The 19,864-nt window shown below is 42.2% G+C and overlaps 1 protein-coding gene across 1 annotated transcript in view; it reads left to right on the top strand.

Annotated features, from left to right (window-relative positions):
• The window catches only part of TMC5 (transmembrane channel like 5), a 35,376-nt gene extending 15,798 nt beyond the window's left edge, over positions 1-19,578 (top strand). The window contains exons 10-21 of the mRNA XM_075069072.1: positions 698-853; positions 1,385-1,548; positions 2,144-2,358; positions 3,905-4,013; positions 6,174-6,249; positions 7,244-7,377; positions 8,935-9,108; positions 10,891-10,969; positions 13,718-13,801; positions 17,433-17,534; positions 17,877-17,919; positions 18,917-19,578. Of these exons, the coding sequence (XP_074925173.1) occupies positions 698-853; positions 1,385-1,548; positions 2,144-2,358; positions 3,905-4,013; positions 6,174-6,249; positions 7,244-7,377; positions 8,935-9,108; positions 10,891-10,969; positions 13,718-13,801; positions 17,433-17,534; positions 17,877-17,919; positions 18,917-19,032 (1,452 nt within the window). The 3' untranslated portion in view covers positions 19,033-19,578. The remainder of the gene's footprint in view (positions 1-697; positions 854-1,384; positions 1,549-2,143; positions 2,359-3,904; positions 4,014-6,173; positions 6,250-7,243; positions 7,378-8,934; positions 9,109-10,890; positions 10,970-13,717; positions 13,802-17,432; positions 17,535-17,876; positions 17,920-18,916) is intronic.
• Positions 19,579-19,864: the final 286 nt, after the last annotated feature.

Here is a 19,864-nt window from a genome sequence, read left to right as displayed (position 1 = left end):
GCTTGGTGTGCTGGGGTCTGGAGCCGCCCCTGTCTAGCAGCCTCTTGACCATACAGTCCTGGGTGAACAATAGGTTTTTGATGTAATCACCTGCTTCTCAAACATCATGGGTAATTAACGACATGGATTAACATAAAGTAATTTATCCATTCAGCAGTTTATCACAAACTTTAAAGAGACATATAGACAATGACATTATTTCACCCAAGATTTATCTAAATGTTAATTATTCCCTTTTGATCTCTGAATCAATAGCTAGAGTAGTAGCTGTCTGTTTACATGGCTTCTAACAAGATATAAGTAAATGCATACAATTAGTATTAGGAACAATACAAGTTTGCATTTTAAAGTTCGAGCCTATCTAACATGGAGTGGCCCTAATTACCATTTACATACTTTTCTAACATGTCTCTAAACGTTGAATCTGCATTAATTAGCCTGCAAGCAGCTTAACCCTTTCTGGCCATGTGTCACACCTGGGTTCTATTCCTGGCCTGGCCACTAGTCTGTCGGAGATGTTGGACACTGCCCCTCTCTATGCCTCAGTTTCCCCGTCTGTAAAATGTGGGTAATGATACCACCAACCTTTGTAAATCTCTTTGAGATCTATTGCTCAATAGCACTAGGTAAGAGCTAGATATTGTTGTTGTTGTTATTTACTAAGCCCTATGCCTAATTAACAAGTGTTTGATTGCAGGAATCCCTATCTGAAGTGACCCTCGAGGTACTGAACCTTTCTCTGAAGCAGAGAATTGCTCGTATCGCTGTTCATCTGTTGGTTTGGATGGCTTCCTTGGGAATAGCAGCTGCTTGTTGTGCTGGTGTTTACTTCCTCTCAAGAAATAACCTACAGGTAAGGACCAAGTCTGGTAAACTGCTACCCTGGAAACACAGGCTTCAACATTGGTATGCTGGACTCTTGAGTGCTAATGACTGTTCATGGTTAAGGCTTGAAAGACAATAAGGCAGCATAGGTGTTGCTTCTGCCAATAGGCTCATATCACCTTCCATAACTTAATACTAGTTTAAATAATCAAGGCCTAGAAGGCAGCAGGAAGAATTGCTTAGTTTGGATTCCAGTAGCTTTATTCTGCTAGGTACTACAAACACAAACAATGAAAAGACAGAAAATGTATCTCCTTACTTATCTCTGATGCACTCTAAGGCCCCAGTACTGCACTCGGATCTGCGAGTGCCATCACCTTGCCTGTATGGGTGCAGAGGTCCATCCTAGCAGGACGGGGCATATGAAAGCGTGACGGCATAGGTTCAATGCAGAGCCATGACTCTTCAAGAGAATGCAGGCAGCGCGGTGTACAGTCTGTTCCACAAAGACAATTCTGAGGGGAGAATCTCTTACGCTTTATTTTTCTTTCCCTTTAAGCTCCTGGAAGGTAACAAAAGTGAGCTGGAAAAAGAGGCTGCCACACTAGTGCTACCCATTGTTGTGTCTCTTCTCAACCTCCTCATCCCCTTCTGCTTTGCCTTGTTTGGACTCATAGAGAAATTCCAGTATCCCAGACATCAGCTCTACGCCACTGTTATCAGGTATCCAGTGCCATCCTCTCCTAGTTAGCTGCACGAGCTGCCTGAAGCTGGCTGCACTTTTTCTGTTGACGGTAAAGCCCATGAGGAAAGAGTACTGAAAGCAGCAGCCTGCTATGCATCAGGGCAGTCACTCCATTCAGAGGACTCGTGTCTCCACCTCTAATGCTGCCTGTTATGTACTTGGAGCTCACTACAGTGCCACAGCCTCAGTGAAGGCAGATGTAATGTTGCCCTCTCTTTCAGGCATATCCTGATACACTGGGCTTTGCTCAGCCTGTGGTGCAGACCCCAGTGTGGGAAAGATGGAAAATGGAGGGAGGGTTGGTTACAGCAGTACAAAGTACCATCATCCCTGTTCCACCGAGAATGTCTCCTAAAGCTGGCCAAGTGGAGCTGCACTATACTTTAAAGCTGACATCCCTAGTGTAGGACAATGTGCAAATACTGCTGCCTTTCTCCCACATGGAATGTCACCCATCTCACTTGCAACGTGTTTCACAGAATCGAATGCATTAGAAAGGAGTGATGTGCAATGGATGTCACATTCCTCCATGTTTGTTTAACAGGAATTAATATAGTTACTTCTTCTTTGTAGAAACGTTTTTCTGAAAATAGCAATAATTGGAATCCTCTGCTACTACTGGCTTAACGATGTGGCTACATCAGAGAAAGAGGTAAAGTTCTGCTCACTCATGTGTACAAATCTTTGCCATAAAACACATGGTCAGGAATTAGCCTTAAACTACTTTCATATTATTTTGTCTAAACATCAGGAAATATGTGATCATTGGAGGATAAGGTGTGTGAAAGGTGACAGACGGTTGGGATGAAATTTGCCCCAGTGCAGAGGGCTATACGTGGCCTCTTAAGAGCGGGAAGGAATTGTGGCCTTGACATTCTTCAGTTGGATCCAGGAATCTTTGCAGAAACAATTGTTATGGGGAAAAAAAGTCATAGTATGACATTATTCATCCAGCTTAGGTCAGAACTAGCTACAGCTCACTGTATAGACAGAGAAGGAAAAAAGAAAACAAAGTTAAAAAAATGTTAACTTAGAAAGGTAGATGTCTTTCAAAAGGTAACCAGCGGGCAATGGAACAATGTAATTTCCGTGGAGATAAAAGGGCTTTCAACAGGTTGGGAACTTTTGGATGAGAAAATATTCTGAGAAAAAAACGCCATTAAAGTAGAGTTGGGAAACCATGGAAGGTCATTGGGAAGACGGGGCAACAATTTTCCAGAAAGCTGGAAAAAGGGGTAAATTGTGGGCCCTTCTATTAAAAAAAGGGGGTGGAAATTAAAGGAAAAAAACCTCAACAGGAATTTAACCCAAGACCAACAAGTTCAGTTAAAATTCTTTACCCAGAAAAATATTGGAGGCAAGCAGTAGACGCTATACTGCGCCTCTTTTAAAACAGCGAGGAAGATTGTTTAAGTGCTTGTGACATCCTTCCAGGTTGGAATCCAGGGAATCTTTCAAAACAAATTCTATATGAGTGTGAGTAAGATGATAAGTCAAATAATGGTCAGCTTGATAGATATGTGTGATTCAAAATACCAATCCATGTATCACAGACGTCCTGTAGACTTTCTTTGGCGAAGACGTCGGTCAACTACTCAGGCCTCTCGTGGACACAAGCGACAAGCATGGATGTATCCATTGTGATTACTTGCGTCTGAGACATTTTTGTGAGTATATCCTCACTAGAGTTGTTTATGGGAGGCGTGTCTCGGGGAGGAACTAGAGTGAAAAGATCGAGTCAGAGCCTTCTGAAATTGTTCCGTTCTCTTTCAATTGAGCTTTGGATCAAGCTTCCGAGAAGTTCTACAACTAGACAGAGAGATTTGAATTACATACACCTCTATTTTTTCTCTCTTTACAAGATGCGGGAAAGCCTATGGCCAAGAATTCTACCGTTCATTGTGATTGACTTATTTTGCATTTGCTCTTCTTTCGTGGAGAATTTGTACCGAAGGTGAGTGCGATTCTAGATACATTCTACTGAATATGATAGCAACCATTTTAAATTAATGCTCAGTTTGTACCCATATTGAATAGGAAATATTTTACAGTACATTTTAGCTGCCTTCATCCATATATAGCATAAACTCTTGGCTCAAATGAAAATGTTCTTTGGCTTTTTTTATCTCATGCAGCATATTCATGAACATCAGTATTTTGCCAAACGCAGAATATGTGCTTATTCTACATTGCTGCCTAACTGAAAACGTGTGACACTTTTTCATAATACATCGTTACTATAGGATCCAATATGTAAGCATTGTTCCTATATGAGAGAGTTTCCTTTACAAGATTGTTGCATTCTATAGTTAATGATTTTGTGTTCATTTTCAGAATCATTGCGAACTAATGTTGCAAAAAACTTGGTACAAAGTGCCAGAATTTATCTTGCACGAAGTTTTAGCTTGATCAGACTTGCAGCTTACACACAGACTTTGGGCTGGTAAGTGATGAGTTTTCATTCATACCTGCTGTAAGATATTAGTATTTATTCCTACAGAGCCACTGTGAAAAACAGCCTCATGATGATGTTTGCGACAGATAAGGATATGGCAGGAAATTGCCCAGGGAGACCTCATTGAATTAAGTTTAAGTAACTTAGGGTTCATTATATTAAATGAATGACTGATCTATTATTGTGGGCTGGGATTGTATGTAACCTAGTCTTTTGAAGCTATACCCTGTTTCCTGATTACTCTTCCCAGAATGTCATGATCAAAGGCCCAAGCTGTATAAAGGAAGGACTGACCTATTCTTGGCTCAGCTAGTTCTGAACTAAGGCCGCTATGAACTTGTAATCACAGGAAAAGCCTTTGTGGGGTTTGAAGGACTGACTTTTACCAGAGCCATTGTTGGAGTTGGGGATGATCTCTCTCTGGAGAGGGCAGAGCATAAAGCTTATTAGCATGTGTGTAGACTCCTTTATTGTTTTTAATATATTTTCTCTAAAATGCTTTCACCTTAAGAATAAGTGTGTTTTGCTTATAAAGAGCTGTGTGGTAACCTGTAATTGCTGACAATACACTGGTCATAGCTTTCAGCAAGAAAGCAAAGCACAGACTGAGGCCTGTTTAGGCAGTCTGGCCTGCAAGGAATAATACAGTGTAGGCAAAGGACCGTGCAGTCTGAATAAATGCCAGTCAGGAGGGAGAGAGACGTGGGTCTCTGCCCAAGAGAGTCGATGGCTAGGAGCTCAGAGCCCAGAGTGGTGAACCACGGAGAGGGAATACAGATGCATTTGCCCTGAACTGTGACCACATTTACAAGTGCTTGGCTACCACAATGGTAAGAATGGTATAAAAGCCTTGATAGAAAGACATTTTAATCTACCTTTTGTTAAAATTGTAACTTAAAGACACACCCATACCCTGTTTTTTGTCATTCCCTCCTCTGCAGAACATGGGCGTGGGAAATAGGGTGTGGGGGGTGCTGCAGCAGCCCTAGGTTTTATGCAGAGCCGCTGGCACTGCTCCTCACTCTCCAGCCGCTGACTCTGAGCAAAAACCTGGGGGTGCTTCCTGTGTCTATGCCCCAGCCCGGCCCTCTGCCTGCACTCCGCTCCCCAACCCCTCATCTCACCTGGGACTCGGGTCCTGGCTGCTGGCCCACTCCCCAGCATGCCTGGCTCCACATCCACTCTGCTCCTGGGGCCCTGGCCGCTGGCCCTACTCTCCAGCTGCTGGCCCAGCCACCAGGTCCCCATGCCCAGCCCCATCCCCTGCTCCCAGGCCTTTGCTCCTAGGGCCCGCCTCACTCCCGGCCCCACACCCAGGGCTCTGCTTCTGGGGCCTGCTCCCTGGACACTGGTCCCATGCCAAGGGCCCTGCACCTGGTCCCCCGCTCCTAGGGCTCCACTTCAGGGGCTCCACACCTGTCCCCACAGCTGGGGCTCTTCTCTTGGCCCCACAGGTGGGGTCCTGGCTGTTGGCCCCTGCCCGGGGCTCCACTCCTGGCCGCACACCTGCCCCTAGCTGTGGCCTCAGCCCCCTTACTCCTGTCTGGGCTGCCCCCTCCCGGACACACAGCCCTGCTCCCAGCCTGAGCAGGGGGAGGCAGAAGGGGGAAGGAGGCTGGCTTTCAGCACCCCCACTATTAGACTGTTCCAGCGCCACTGCTGCAGAATTGAAGGAAAACTAATAACACTGATTTTATGCAGGACCTACACAAAGTAGTCTTCTTTCTGGCCACAACTGAAAAATTGGGGGTGGAAGGAGGTTGTAGGAAGGAGCATCCTGGTTCTTTCATATTATGTCTTACTTCCCTACTGAAGTAGCATCAGTATCAAAGCTTTTCTAATATCAAATGGTGTTACCAACAAGTTGGGAAGGAGCCTGTCTGATGAGCGACAGAATAAGGAAGGAAATTGTTTTCCAGATTCTAAAAGAATATTGCAAATATTTTGCTTTATTTTTAAGTATAATTTTTAAAAGGTTAATTTACCTATAACAAGTTTTACTTATTGTTAATTTAACAATATTAATATTATAATAACTTTATCCAAATATAGTCTGATATATGCTATTTTCATACCATGCAGTAAAAACCAAAGACTGAGTTTTCATACGTTTTTGGACTTTCTCCCCTGCCTTTTTTTTTCTTGTAGGATTGGCATCTTCTTCGCACCTTTAATGCCAGCCATGCAGATTATATCATTTTTTATAATATTTTATGTAAAAAAGGTAAGGAGCTTTATATTTTCTCTTCTTCAAGAACCGTGAACCCTAACTAGTCCAACATCTCAGCAAGAGCACATTCTTACCTGAGTTTTCAGGAGCAAGGTAGAAGCTTCAGCTTCTTGAAACATGGAACATTACTGTCAGGAGTCTTGAATGATACTATATCTATCTTCTGCCTCTACAGAAAAAGTTCTTCAGGGGGAAAAAAGAGAGGTTAAAGGCAAAATTTGTCAGGTGCAGAGAATGAAGTAGTGAAAAGAAAGCATGAGTGGGTGGGTGTGACACAACACACACCAGCCAAAACCACAAGTCCCCCCCATTGTTGTATGCATGACTGTACTATTTTCAATAATTGAACACTTAGACTGTGTCTACACTATGAGTACTACTGCTGCAGCTGTGATGCTGTAATGTATCCTATATTGACAGAAGGGGTTTTTCTGTTGATTTGTAGGTAATCCACCTCCCCAAGCAGTAGTAGCGAGATCAATGGAAGAACTGTTCCATTGACCTATCCACATCTATACCACTGGGCGAGGTTAGCTTAACTATGGTGCTTGGGTGAGCAATGTAGCTAAATTAATCTAAATTGTAAGTATAGACCAGGCCTGAGTCTACTGCCATAGCATATAGGAGAAGTTGACTTCTAGTGAGTTCTTCTCAAACTCAACAAATATTAAATGTTTTGTGGTCTTGAAAGTAGAATTTGTACCATTGATCAAAACTCCCTTGAACTTTGGGGTTCAGGTGAAATGCCTCCTAGTCTGATTTTCAAGATCCTGACCAACAGAATCTTGTTTTGCCTTTCACTGTTTGAAAGGCTGTACTTATAATGATGTAGTATATTTGTTGCTGGAAATGCTGTTTGGAAACAGTTGATGAATGCTATTCCTATGAAATTGCTTGGGATTTCAGTTGGATTGAGTGAAACACAGTTATTTAAATGGCATGTAACACAACTCCATCTGTGTGTGTGTGTGTGCATCTTTTTTTAAAGGTCAGTTTGATGAGGAATTGTCAACCACCTCGCAAAGTCTGGAGAGCTTCTCAGATGACGACGCTCTTCATTTTTCTGCTGTTTTTCCCTTCCTTTACTGGAGTCCTGTCTGTAATGGCAGTCACTATCTGGAGGTAGGAAAGAGCATCAGCATTCAGTCTTCACTATCTCTGAACTGAAATACACCTTAATCAGAAACCAAACAGGGTGGAGATATTTGAATACATACTAAAGAGAAATCTGCATTGTCTTCCACTGAAAGTTTTCGAATGTTACTCATAAACTGTTCAGGACTCTAAAGAACACTATTGCAAACTCATAGACTTGAAGTTAATCCCTTGAAAGCTGTGCTCAACTATTGAAAGAGAGTGGAATTGAAACTGCGCAGCTCTCTCTAAAGATCTGAGGGATGAGAAGGAAGCAGAGGAAGGCTGGTACTGGCCTGTGACATGGGTAACCCAGGTTCATTTCCTTCCTCTGCCACAGACTTCCTGTGTGATTTCAGGCAAGTCACATGGTGTCCCTTTGCGTCAGGTGCCTCATCTGTAAAATGAGAGAGAGTAGAATTTCCCTGCTTCACAGCATAGTGTGAGGATAAATGCACTAAAGACTGTGTGAGGCGCTCAGATACTATGGTAATGGGAGCCATGTAGGTATGATAGATAGAAGCTACTATTCCTGTTTGTCCATTTTCCCTACATTCACTTCTGCTCTCTCACCTGGAGGAACAAAAGGCAGCCCAAGAAACAATGCAAGATGTGTGGAGGCAGAAAACTCTTATAAGAAAAATCAGATGAGTTGCAAACCTCTGTTTGGTGGCTTGAGTTTGGTTTGCTTATTAAATAGAACATTTGCTGTGACAGTCTGGCTCTCTCTCCTCTCTTTCTTTCTCTCAGAAGTGTCTGTGACAAACCCACTTCCTCTTCTCTCTTGCACCCAATACAGCAGCCTCGCTTGCTAGCTACCAAAAAGTGACTTAAGATCAAGGGCAGGCCCAGAAATAAGTGTTCAAGTGGGATGTTTCCTAGTAGATCTTCATAAACCCTGGGGGGTTTCACTTAGTTCAGATTTGCATGGCTTGGCTCCATTCAAGTCTCTGAAAACCAAACCATCCACCTAATCACAAACAGAAACCTTTATTAACCTACCTCATGAATGCTAAGACCTTTTTATTTTTAGTTTGAAAATTATTGCTTTTGCTAGGGGCTGAGCCACATCCTCTTTTAACCAAAAATCTTTTCTGAATATTCTTCTACAAAAATGGGGCGGAAAAACAAGGTGATGGTGTTGTGGTTTTTATTAAACGTGCATAATGCATCTATAAAAGTAGTGTAGCCTGTACTGTGGCAATTAACTTGTTATAACTAGCTAGAGACTGGCACCTGAAAGGCAGTGCTGCCCACTGATCTACTGTGAGAGGGTCTTGTGTCCCTGCTCAGATAATCAACTGGGCTGATGCTATCGGATGGGGACTCATCAGTTTAAAGACATAAACACAGACATGGAGCAAGCCCTCTATCAGTTAAGATTTGCTCAGGCAGCTACACGTCAGTGAGTTGAACTGCATGCGGTCACCCAAGAAGACCTAGTACTCTGTGGCAATGAGTGTAAATAACCCCAGGATGAGGGTACAGAGGCCAGAGGAAATGGACGAACACTTTTAAAAAATATACTTTGTCTTGTTTTTCCAGGCGGACGCCTTCTAAACAATGTGGTCCATTCCAAGGCTTGACCTCCATAATTGATGCCGTTTCTGGATGGATACACATATTGGACAGCTATTCCAGCTCAAAATGGGTGGTGTGGATTTATTATAACTTAATTGGAAGTGTGCATTTCTTCTTCATCCTCACTGTCATCGTCCTGTAAGTGTCCGTAAATGAAACTGAGTGGGGGAGAGAAAGTGAGGGAAACTTCGTCATGAGGTGTTCATTCTCTGTGATGAAAACGCAAAGGAAACTTTAAAGCTTCATTGGTGGAAACAATAAATATATTGGAATTTAGTGAGAATTTGAGGTATTTGACTAGAGAAGCAAAGACAATTTGCTACTTTTTATATGAGGTGCTCAGAGCTCTTTACGAAGCAGCCTCACGCTAGCCCATGAGAAACTGTTCTTCAAGAACACCCATTTTATTGGGTATCCAGATTTACAAAGCCTCTTCCCACTAGTGCACTTACAACTTACAAAATAAGAAAATCATCTTGCTTATTTTTTCCCACAAAGCCTCTTCCCACTAGTGCACTTACAACTGATAGGATGGTTTGTTCTTCCTGTTTGAAAGGTAAGCAAATCGGTAAGTAAAGGGGGCAGATTTTCAAAGGCCCAAATGACAGGCAGGGTCTACATGAGGAACTTTTGCCAGTATAGTAATGTTGATTAGAGGGTATTTTATTTTTGGTGACATTTTTCTACCAGCAAAAACCCTAGTGTAGATGCAATTATGGGTAGTAGGGGAAGGGGGTCCTTTTGCTAGCATAGCTTCTTTTGTTTCAAGGAACTAGTTATTAGCTATAGACTGTCTGTATACTAGGAGGGTTTGTTGGGGTAGCTGGAACCAGTACATTTTTTCTAGGCTGTGGGCTAGCCAACACTGCAAAGCCCTTTAATGCCAGAGATGCAGCTTATATTAACAAAAGGAGTTCATTTGCTGATACAAGCTGATCTTCACTGGGTTTTGCTGGCAGAGCTATGTCAGTTAGGGGTGTGATTCCCCCCCCCCCAATCTCACCACCTTCACACGCTGCCAACCAACATAGTTATGCCAGCAAAACATGCTTGTCTAGCTATGTTAGGGGTGTGATTTGTGACCAGCATAGCCTGTGCCAGAAGAAGCCCCTGTTGTAGGTGTAGTTATACCAGCAACACTGTGCTTTTTACCTAAAAAGCTTGGTTAACTGCTGTACCAGAACAAAGCACTGCTAGGTTGGTATAGCTGCATCAGCACTAGGACCCCTTTGCTATCTTACTAGCATTCCTTTATACCAGCAAAGCACTCCTAGCATAGACATGGGGCCTAGTATAGACCTGGCTTCGGCACGTAATTCCTGTTGGCTCCTAACTGCCATTTGTGCCTTTGAAAAGCTCTCCCAAAGCAGTTATGGGGTTTGCCCAAGACTCCATAAAGCATTAGGAAAACTGGGAATAGTAGATGAGATTCATTGCTCCCAGTCTCGTAGTCCAAGCACAATCCCTTCTAAGAGTCGAATCCTGATCCCATAAAACTCAGTAACAAAACTCCAAGATATTCCAGTGGAACCAGGATTTGCCTCTATGTGATAGTTATTAAGGTTCATTAATTGGCAGGGGAAGGGGAGGGACAGTGCCGACAACTGGTACAAGTTTGGTTGAACACAATGGATTCCTGACTAGAACTAAAAGGTACCTTGTGGTGTTGGCCTGCTTGCCTGCTTTGTATTTGTGTCAGAGCCCATACAGCTTTGGGTATTTCCCAATAGAACTTCTGACCCATTTAGTATTTGTCTGGGCACAGTGGGTGAGGTAATATCTTTTATAACAACGCTGCGTATTACTTATGAGTAATCATTGTGTAAAGTGAACAAGATGTCTTCTTGTTTGACAGTGATTCAGAAGAGAAGCATCACTCAAATATAAATACTCGTGTGCTGCACTTTCTTTTCCTTTCAGAATTATCACATATCTTTACTGGCAAATAATAGAAGGACGAAGGATAATGGTCAGACTCCTGCATGAACAAATTATTAATGTAAGTTGATTTTTCAGATTTCTATTATTTAAAAAAAGACAGGCAGCAAACATGTTAGCTGGTTTCCTCATGCCCGTTGCATATGATGCTTGCACACAGAGAGGTTTCTGTTTTGGCACAAGTGAGAAGAGGAAATTAATCTCCTAAACACACTTGACTAATCAGCCTGGTATGCAGTTTATTTTAAGGTTATGCAGAGCAAGGAAACGGTTTGTTTCCACAGAGGTGTAGTGTCAGATGGCTAGGTGTCAGGATATGGTACTTTCAAGAACTAGTAGTCTGATCCAGCTCTGCAAACTGTGTGTCTTTGTTAGATTTGGTTTCTAAAAAGACAGAAATTGAATTGGTGGGTTTAGCCTTTTCAGTGAAAACACCATTCCCATTAATGCTAATCCCTAAGAGGACAGTAAAACCTGGGTGTTGTAAAAAAAAAACACACCACAGAGCAGTTACTTTATTTATTTAGTTAGTTAATTAGTTTTGTGAAAATAAAAGTACAATGAGTTTTACTTTTGTAAATATTATTTTTATGCTTTTTGCTTGGTATGTGTGAGGAGGGGTCTGAAGTTCGTCATCCCAAAGGCTTTTGTGACAATAAAGACAGACTTAGAGTAGCACCCTGAGTTGTGTGAAAGTTTTGGGTCATGTGCCCCCATCCCTGAGACTTTTGGCTAAGCAGGATTTGGTTAGTCTGAAGAGCTGGTTGGCTTGCTAGGGAGAGGACAGAGGCTGCCAGAGCTGACTCACTTTCTGAAGCCGGGATGTGGGGCCTATTTTCTGCATGTAAAATCTGTGTAGAAGTCATCTCAGGTGAAATTCAGCAGTTGGCGAAGGTCCTGTGTATGCTCCTTGGGTGTGAGAATAAGAATTGTCATGTGCCAGGGAGGTAGGCTCCATGCTGGCTCTGAATGTACTGACATGTGGGTACCACTGGATCTGTTCTAGTGGCCAAGACAACCCCGCTGGAGGGAGAAAGAGCCAGCCTGTTGGCTAGAGTAGTGACTGCAGAGGGGCTGTACTGCAGGGTTCCTGTCTGTCTGCCTGCCTACAGCTGGAGATGATTTTATCTCTCCTCACCCTCTCTCGCCTCCACCTCCCCTGCAGGGTAGCTACGTAATCTGTTTAATCAGATTCCTGCAGGATTTGAGAATGTAACTATATGCATAACAACTCCCTCTTCTGCATTCGCTCAGCTGGCTTTGGGAAAGCTAGTGCTTCAGGCTGCATCTCTCCCTGCCTCCTCAGTCAACCTTTGGGGTTACAACCTGTGACTAGTTCGGTCACAGAGACCCCCTTGGGACTGTCACCTTATGTGCTGAGATTACCTCTGAGCCCATTTTCCCTGCCAGCTTGGGACTTCAGAACCCTGCCTTGTTGAGCCAGACACGCCAGCCTGCTGCAACACAGGCCCAGGTCTGGGCCATGCCCTCAAAGCTGCAGACTTTAACCTAAAACTGCTCAGCAAATCACCTATCTCCAGCACCCAGACACCCAGCTCCCACTGGGATCCAAACCCCAAATAAATCTGTTCTACTCTGTAAAAGGCTTATACAGGGTAAACTCATAAATTGCCTGCCCTCTATAACACTGATAGAGAGAGATTCACAGCTGTTTGCTCCTCCAGGTATTAATCACTTACTCTGGGTTTATCAATAAACAAAAGTGATTTTATGAAGTATAAATAGTAGGATTTAAATGGTTTCAAGTAATAACAGACAGAACAAAGTAAGTTACCAAGCAAAATAAAACAAAACACGCAAATCTAAGCCTAATACATTAAGAAACTGATTCCAGATAATATCTCACCCTCAGAGATGTTCCAAAAAGCTTCTTTCAAAGACAAGACTCCTTCCTATTCTGGGTCCAATCCTTTCCCCTGCCAATGTCCTTGTCCATTCCAGCAGACATCTTAGGTGGAAACTAGGGGTTTTCTCATGACTGGAAGCTCCCTTTGTTTGGTTCTCCCCCCCTCCCCCCCGCCCTTTATATCTATAGCACAAGGTGTGAATCTTTTGTTTCTCTGGGTCCCCACCCCTCATTATAAATGGAAAGGATGAGGTTCAAGATAGATTCCAGTATCAGGTGACATGGTCACATGTCATTGTGAGACCCCCTCTATTCTTCCAGGGCTGGCAGGCACATATGCAGGAAGACTTGCTGGTAAATAAACCATTTACAACCAATTGTCCTAGTCAATGGGAGCCATCAAGATTCTAAGCAACCATTAATGGCCCAACTTTGCCTAATTACAATATGACCTCAGAGTTATACTTCATATTCCTAGCTTCAGATACAAGGATGATACATGCATACAAATAAGAGAACTATTCAGTAGGTTATAACCTTTATTCTGAGGCCTTACAAGAGACCTTTTGCATGAAGCATATTCCAGTTACATCATATTTACACTCATAAGTATATTTCCATAAAACATTATGGAGTGCAATGTCACACAGCCCATCTACAAATACATTTTGACTAATGGAGTTAGAATAACTTGGGTCTTATCTACTCTGGGAAATTATTCTGCTATACATATGCCAGTCAATTTCTGTTATAGCTGTGCCACTATAACTGTCTTGTGTGGACATGATATTCTGGAAAAAAAGTGATTTTATTCCACAATTATTCAACTTTGATTGTAATTACTATCCTGTTCTCAATTCCCTGTGTAGACAAGCCCTGCGATTGCATTAGGAATAATATGTACATTCAAGATAATAACATTCATTTTTTTCTTTATTGTAGGAAGGAAAGGATAAAATGTTTTTACTTAATAAACTACGTACACTGCAGACATCAAAACCAGACCCACCAAAAGAACAACAAGAGGTCAGTTCAAAGGCGTGGGTGTTTCTGTGTTGTTCACATTCTTCAGATAAATGATCACAAGGCCAGAAGGGAACACTATCTATGAACTGCTGATTTTATAAATCAATCACCATTTGGGGGTACAGCCACTCTAGTTGTTAACACCTTTGCAAAAGCTAGTCTGGACAATGCTCATGCACTTGTAATTTACCCAGGGGATCAGCCTAAGGTCAAAATCTCAAGTAAAGACAACCTCCCTGTTGGTGTTTACAAAGCCAAAGGAAAACCTTCCTAATATAGGCATGACAGTCACAGAAGGGATCATCCATTCTCAGGCCTCCTCTAGACTAGGGGAAAAGGTGATTTCCCCTTCACCCTCAACTGAGTTAGGTCACAGGAGCTTATTACTCCACAGAAAAACCCATTCAACGTGAACATGGAGAGTTTTTAATACCTTTTGGCTTGAATTTAATAGGTGAAGGTTAGTCTGAAGTGGGGTTTTCAATCTTTAAATGAGCTCAACTGAGCTAATTTGACTTGAAAAAAGGACCCTTTTTTCCCAGCCTAGACAAGGCCAAGGTAAGAATCTGTACCTGGAGTGGATTCAGCTCAGGAGAGTTGTTCTGATGTTGATGTGCTATCCTGTGTTCTGCTCGTTGTGTATTGTCACTCAGTATCCTGCTGGGATAGATGGGTGGAGCTCTGAAATAAGATAGGAATATTCCTGTCTAATTTCCTTCTACCATTGTGCTGGTCTCAAGTGCTGGTTAATCACATCCTGTGTTCTCCCCTATCTTTAAAACTTTTCTCTGGGCTCTTTAATGCTAAGACCACTTGTTTCTCTGTTACAGCCATTCTGCTTTTCTTTACAGATTCCCCTCTCTTCCTACATCACCCCCCACAAAGCCACCCAAAAGAAAGGGAAGCAAGCTAAAAAAATAATAAACAAGGAAACAAAGGAAAAGAGCCCAAAGAGAGAGAGAAGAAAATAAACTCTTTTTATCTCAGGAAGCTCAAGTGCATCCAAATTCTCAAGCAGCATAGACAGAGCAGGCTAATTGCTACAGCTTCTAGTGCAGATGCCCAAGCTCTGACGTCTTTCCTCTGCAATGCACAGTGCTCTTCTATTCCACCTAGTTATTTGTATCTAAAGCAATAAAAGATTCTTGTGGTAGCCAATGAATTGGCAGTGTAACTCTAGAGGGCCAAATATGCCAATCCAGAAAACAGGAGACAGACCACGAGCGTAGCATAGTGGTAAGAGCAAGGAACTGGGAGCTGAGATCTGAATTCTATTTCTGACTTGCTGGGTGGCTTTGGGCAAGTAATGGACATCTGTGCCTCAGTTTCCCCATTTGAAAATTGAGAGCTATGAGATTCACCTGCCTTTGAGATTATTTGACAAAGGGTTCTGTACAGTGCATGCCAAAAGCTGTACTGATGAAGTGGGTATTCACCCACGAAAGCTCATGCTCCAAAACGTCTGTTAGTCTATAAGGTGCTGCTTTTACAGATCCAGACTAACACGGCTACCCCTCTGATAAAAGCACTATTGTTATTTCTCAGTATCTCCACAAGATGGAGACAGGAGCCCAATAAAACTTTGTAGCACCAATTCTTGAATAAAAGGGTCTAACCTGCGTAAGCAGGCCTGTTGACATTGTCTCCCAGACAGCTGGAGATGCCTGTCCCTAAGCTAATGAACTCAAAGCACTTTGGAGGACAGGATTAGAGTTCAAAATGACCTTGATAAATTACAGAATGGGTTTGAAGTCAACAGATTAAATTCAATGTAGACAAGTGCAAGGTATTACACCTACGAAGAAAAAAAATCAATCTGCCGAAGTACAAAATGGAGAATAATTGGTTAGGCAAGCAGTACTGCTCAAAAAGGACCTGGGATCACAAACTGAATATGAGCCAACAATGTGATACAGCTGCAGAAAAGGCTAATATAATTCTTGGGTATATTAACAGGAGTGTTGTACATAAGACATCAGAGGTAATTGATCTGCTCCATTTGGCACTGGTGTGGCCTCAGCTTGAGTATTGAGTCCAGTTTTTGTCACCACACTTTAAGAAAGATGTGGACAAATTGGAAAGAGTCAGAGGAGAGCAACAAACATGAGAAAAGGTTTAGAAAACCTGACCTACAAGGAAAGGTTTAAAAACACTGGGTAGGTTTATTCCTGAGAAAAGAAAGCCAAGTGTGGGGGACTGATAAGTTATAAAGAGGATGGTGATCGATGTGTTCTCCACATCCACTGAAGGAGGAAAGAAGTAATGACTTAAATCTGCACCAAGAGAGATTGTGGTGAGATATAGGGGAAAACTTTCTAACTATAAGGATTGTTAAATACTGGAACAGGGTATTAAGGAAGGTTGTGGAACCCCTGCCACTAGATGATTTTTCAGAGCAGGTTAGACAAACACCTGTTGGGGTGGTCTAAATTTATTTAGTCCTGGCTTAGCGCAGGGCGTTGGATTAGATGACCTCTCAAGGACCCTTTCAGCCCTGCAATTTCTATGACTCTATAAAATGTTTTGAGGGTGATTCTCTAACTTGTTATGGCAGGAACAGCCTTGCTCAGTGCTTCACATAAGGAGATGGTTTATTTTTCTTCTCTCTCCCCAGTGCACTGTGCTCCTTGTTCCTATGAAAGTCTAATAGTGAAAATTCTACTGATTTCTTTGGGGCAGGATTGAATTCTTTGTTGGGGCTGCCCTCTGCTTTCAGCATCCTATCTTCATGGATAGATTAAGGCTAATCAGGGATTGAATCCACCAAGATTTTCTTTTTTAGACCTTCTAAAAACATGTATGTCTGCTTGAGCTGGACAGCCCTGTCCCTGACAGATCTGTGTGTGCTTTCTTTATTATTAATATATTATAAAGACAGGGAACTCCACCCTTCTACTCCCCCAGAGCCACTTTTCTCTTGTTGGCTGTATCATGCCCTTCCTGCTGTGTGTGTGTATTATTTTTTTTTAAAGGCGTCTAGTATTGATCAGCTCTGAGGGCAATAACATAAAAACACTGTCGTGACCCTTTCTCAGCCAAGAGGGATGCATAGGGCAACCCAGGAGCTGGATGAACTTCTTTGGATAAAACAAGAGTAGATGACACGGCAAAGTCAAATTGAACCTAATGCTTTTTGGAGACTTGGAAGATGTCTTTTTTTTTTTTAAATTGCATCTCTGGTGCTAGTTTTCCTAGTATTTCCAGCCAACCTGAACCCAGGACATGTAGAAATCTAGCAAGGGACTCTGTTAAAATCTTATGATGACTGGTTGTGAGTTAATGCTGTTTGAGAGAAGTGTGTGCACTTCAGGGTTAAGTGAGCAGTTGCAGTGAATGACAACTGGCTGGTGACAGGGTATCTGCCTACATCAGCAGTTCTGGAGTGAGGATGTGAGTATATAGCCCTCCCTAACACCTAGAAAAATGTTAATAGCTTCCAAAATATGCATTTGCCTGTGACTGGGCTAGCCCCCTTGCAAATGTAGGTGCCAAAACACACTGCAGGTGGAGCTCGGGGAAATAGAGCACTGAGAAATAGGCTATATACTTGGGGCGTAGGAGGAATAGTATCCACAGAACAGCTACAGTCGTAGGTATGTACATGTTGCTAATCTGACATGCTGTCTTCCAGAGGAATTCATCTTCGTACCAGCCATATAGACGAGCTGCTCTGCAAATGACAGCCTCCCTAGAAAGGCCATTTGGGAGAAATGGAAGAGACTTCTATGCTGAGGTATGATAAGCCAGCCAAGAAAAGGATCAGTCTATACTCAACTGGGTACTTGTATGGAAGATAGTAGTTTTCATGTGGATGTAGTGATGATAACAGGACCTCCGCAGTTTGCAGACACCATTATCCACCCACCTCAAAAACTATTTTTAATATAAAAATGTATCAAGAAAAGCTTTCAGAACAAAACCCAACTAGTTCTTCACAAAGCTACATAAGGTTGGCAGAAGCAAAGGATATGTTTGTTTAAATGATCTAAGTTTGCTTTTAAACGTAAGGTAACAGGCATAGTGGTGGGAAAACATGGAAGTAAATATTCTGATTTACTGTGAATTTTGTTTTCAGCCCTCCTCTGCTAGGCTACCAGAAAAGACGAACCTGTCTCCTGGTAAGTAATAACTCTCAACACAGAGAAAACAACTCACGGAAGTTCAGCTCAGTAAGATTTTGAAATGCAGTAGGTCAAAGTACCATAATGGCTACAGAATTCTGTCTTCCTCCGATGAAGGGTAGGAACAAATAATCAGATTAGACCATTAAAGCCAACATCTTCAGAAGTGGACATTAGGTATTTATGCCTCAGTTTCTGAGTGCTCGCCTATACATCTTGGGCTCCACTAGGGTACACCCTTAGCTGTACTTAATGTCAATGGGAGCTGTATGAGCTTAGCACCTCTGAAAATCAGGTCCAAGCTGTGTCAAACTGGGCATCCAAAATCAATGGCTACTTTTGAAACGTGGTGGCAGAATTATGTGTACCTGAAAAGTGAATTCCTTGAAACAAATGAAACCTCATGTCCTCTTAGGGGAGTAGGCCTGCAGGGAATACTGTATCAGTAAGGGTTGTACTTCACTTTGCATTTGTTTCAAAGAGGGTTATTAAGGGTATGTCCACAGTACCCACCGAATCGGTGGGCAGCAATCCATCTAGCAGGGATCGATTTATCGCATCTAGTCTAGACACAATAAATTGACCGCTGAGCGCACTCCCATCGACTCCTGTACTCCAGCGCGGCAAGAGGCATCAACGGGGGAGCGGCAGCAGTCAACTCACCATGGTGAAGACACCACAGTAAGTCAATCTAAGTACATCAACTTCAGCTATGTTATTCACATAGCTGAAGTTGTGTAACTTAGATCGATTTCCCCCCTACCTTCCCCCAGTGTAGATCAGGGCTTAGTGTGTATGGTGTCCTAGAATTTTCATATAGCCAGAAGCAAGACAGGCATGGAGTCTCACACATGAGCTTGATCTGGCTTGCACACACATGTATCTTCCTTGTACTTGAGAGATGGTTTAATTTACCAGCATAGGCACTTTCTTACAAATGAAGGGCTAACGTTGTATGCGCACTCAAAGTCCATCTTACTTCCCTTGCTAAAAGCAGATGAAGAAGGACGCCAGCCAGGGATTTCTGAGACCCTGGCGCTGGCTCTGAGAGCCAGACAACAGGCTGAATGGGAAATGGAGGACAACGATGACGAGGACTTTAGACCATGAACTGTATGAAGCAATTATGCATACTAATCACTAGAAGTACTTCTAGTAAACGTCACTGTTTTGCACTAATGGTTGGAAATCCATTGGAAATGAGACATTTCCTAAGCTAAGGAAAAAAATTAAAGCAAGAACACATCAGAAAATGCATTTTATCAATTGCAGTTTAAATTTTGTAATTTCATAGTAAATGCACTGTACTATTTTGTTTTAAAAAATGAAATCTTGATAATAGCAGACCTCTCTCGCATCTGCTATGAAATCTCTTGCTGAAATATAACAAATGCCCACCATTCATCAGGTTAGGGTGGAATTTTTTTAATTGTGTCAATGTAACATGTGCCTAATGACAAATGCAAATTACCAATCTGGAAGCCTTGATGGTATTCTTATATCTGACTTGTTTTGATCTGGCTGCTGTTAGCTGTATTTTTTAAAAACAGAAATGAAGTATTTATAAAATAAAAAAGATTCTAGCCTATGTAAAATGATTTGTAAAGTAAATTGTGACACAGATTAGTGAATATAAATCTGTTTGTGTGAACCCTACTGCTGTCAGCCTCTCTCTCTACATAATTAAGATTACTCATCTTTTGCACCCTTTTTGACAGAGTTTAAAGCATCATTTTGGAATGGCTGTAATGTGAAACTCTAATCTTGTTATCTGAATTGCATTTTTTTTTGTGTGTATTATTTGTTTTATGACTTCATACCACTTACATCAGCTTACGACAGAAATCCTTCTTCTTCATATTTGTGACAATTCCAGCTGCCACCTGGTACATGTTAAGCTACAAGCACAAATTGTAAACAAAGGGTCAATAGCACCTAGATA

The sequence above is a fragment of the Chelonoidis abingdonii genome, chromosome 9 (assembly GCF_003597395.2).
Source record: "Chelonoidis abingdonii isolate Lonesome George chromosome 9, CheloAbing_2.0, whole genome shotgun sequence".
Lineage (NCBI taxonomy): Eukaryota > Metazoa > Chordata > Testudines > Testudinidae > Chelonoidis > Chelonoidis abingdonii.
This window is presented reverse-complemented; position numbering and strand designations above follow the sequence as displayed.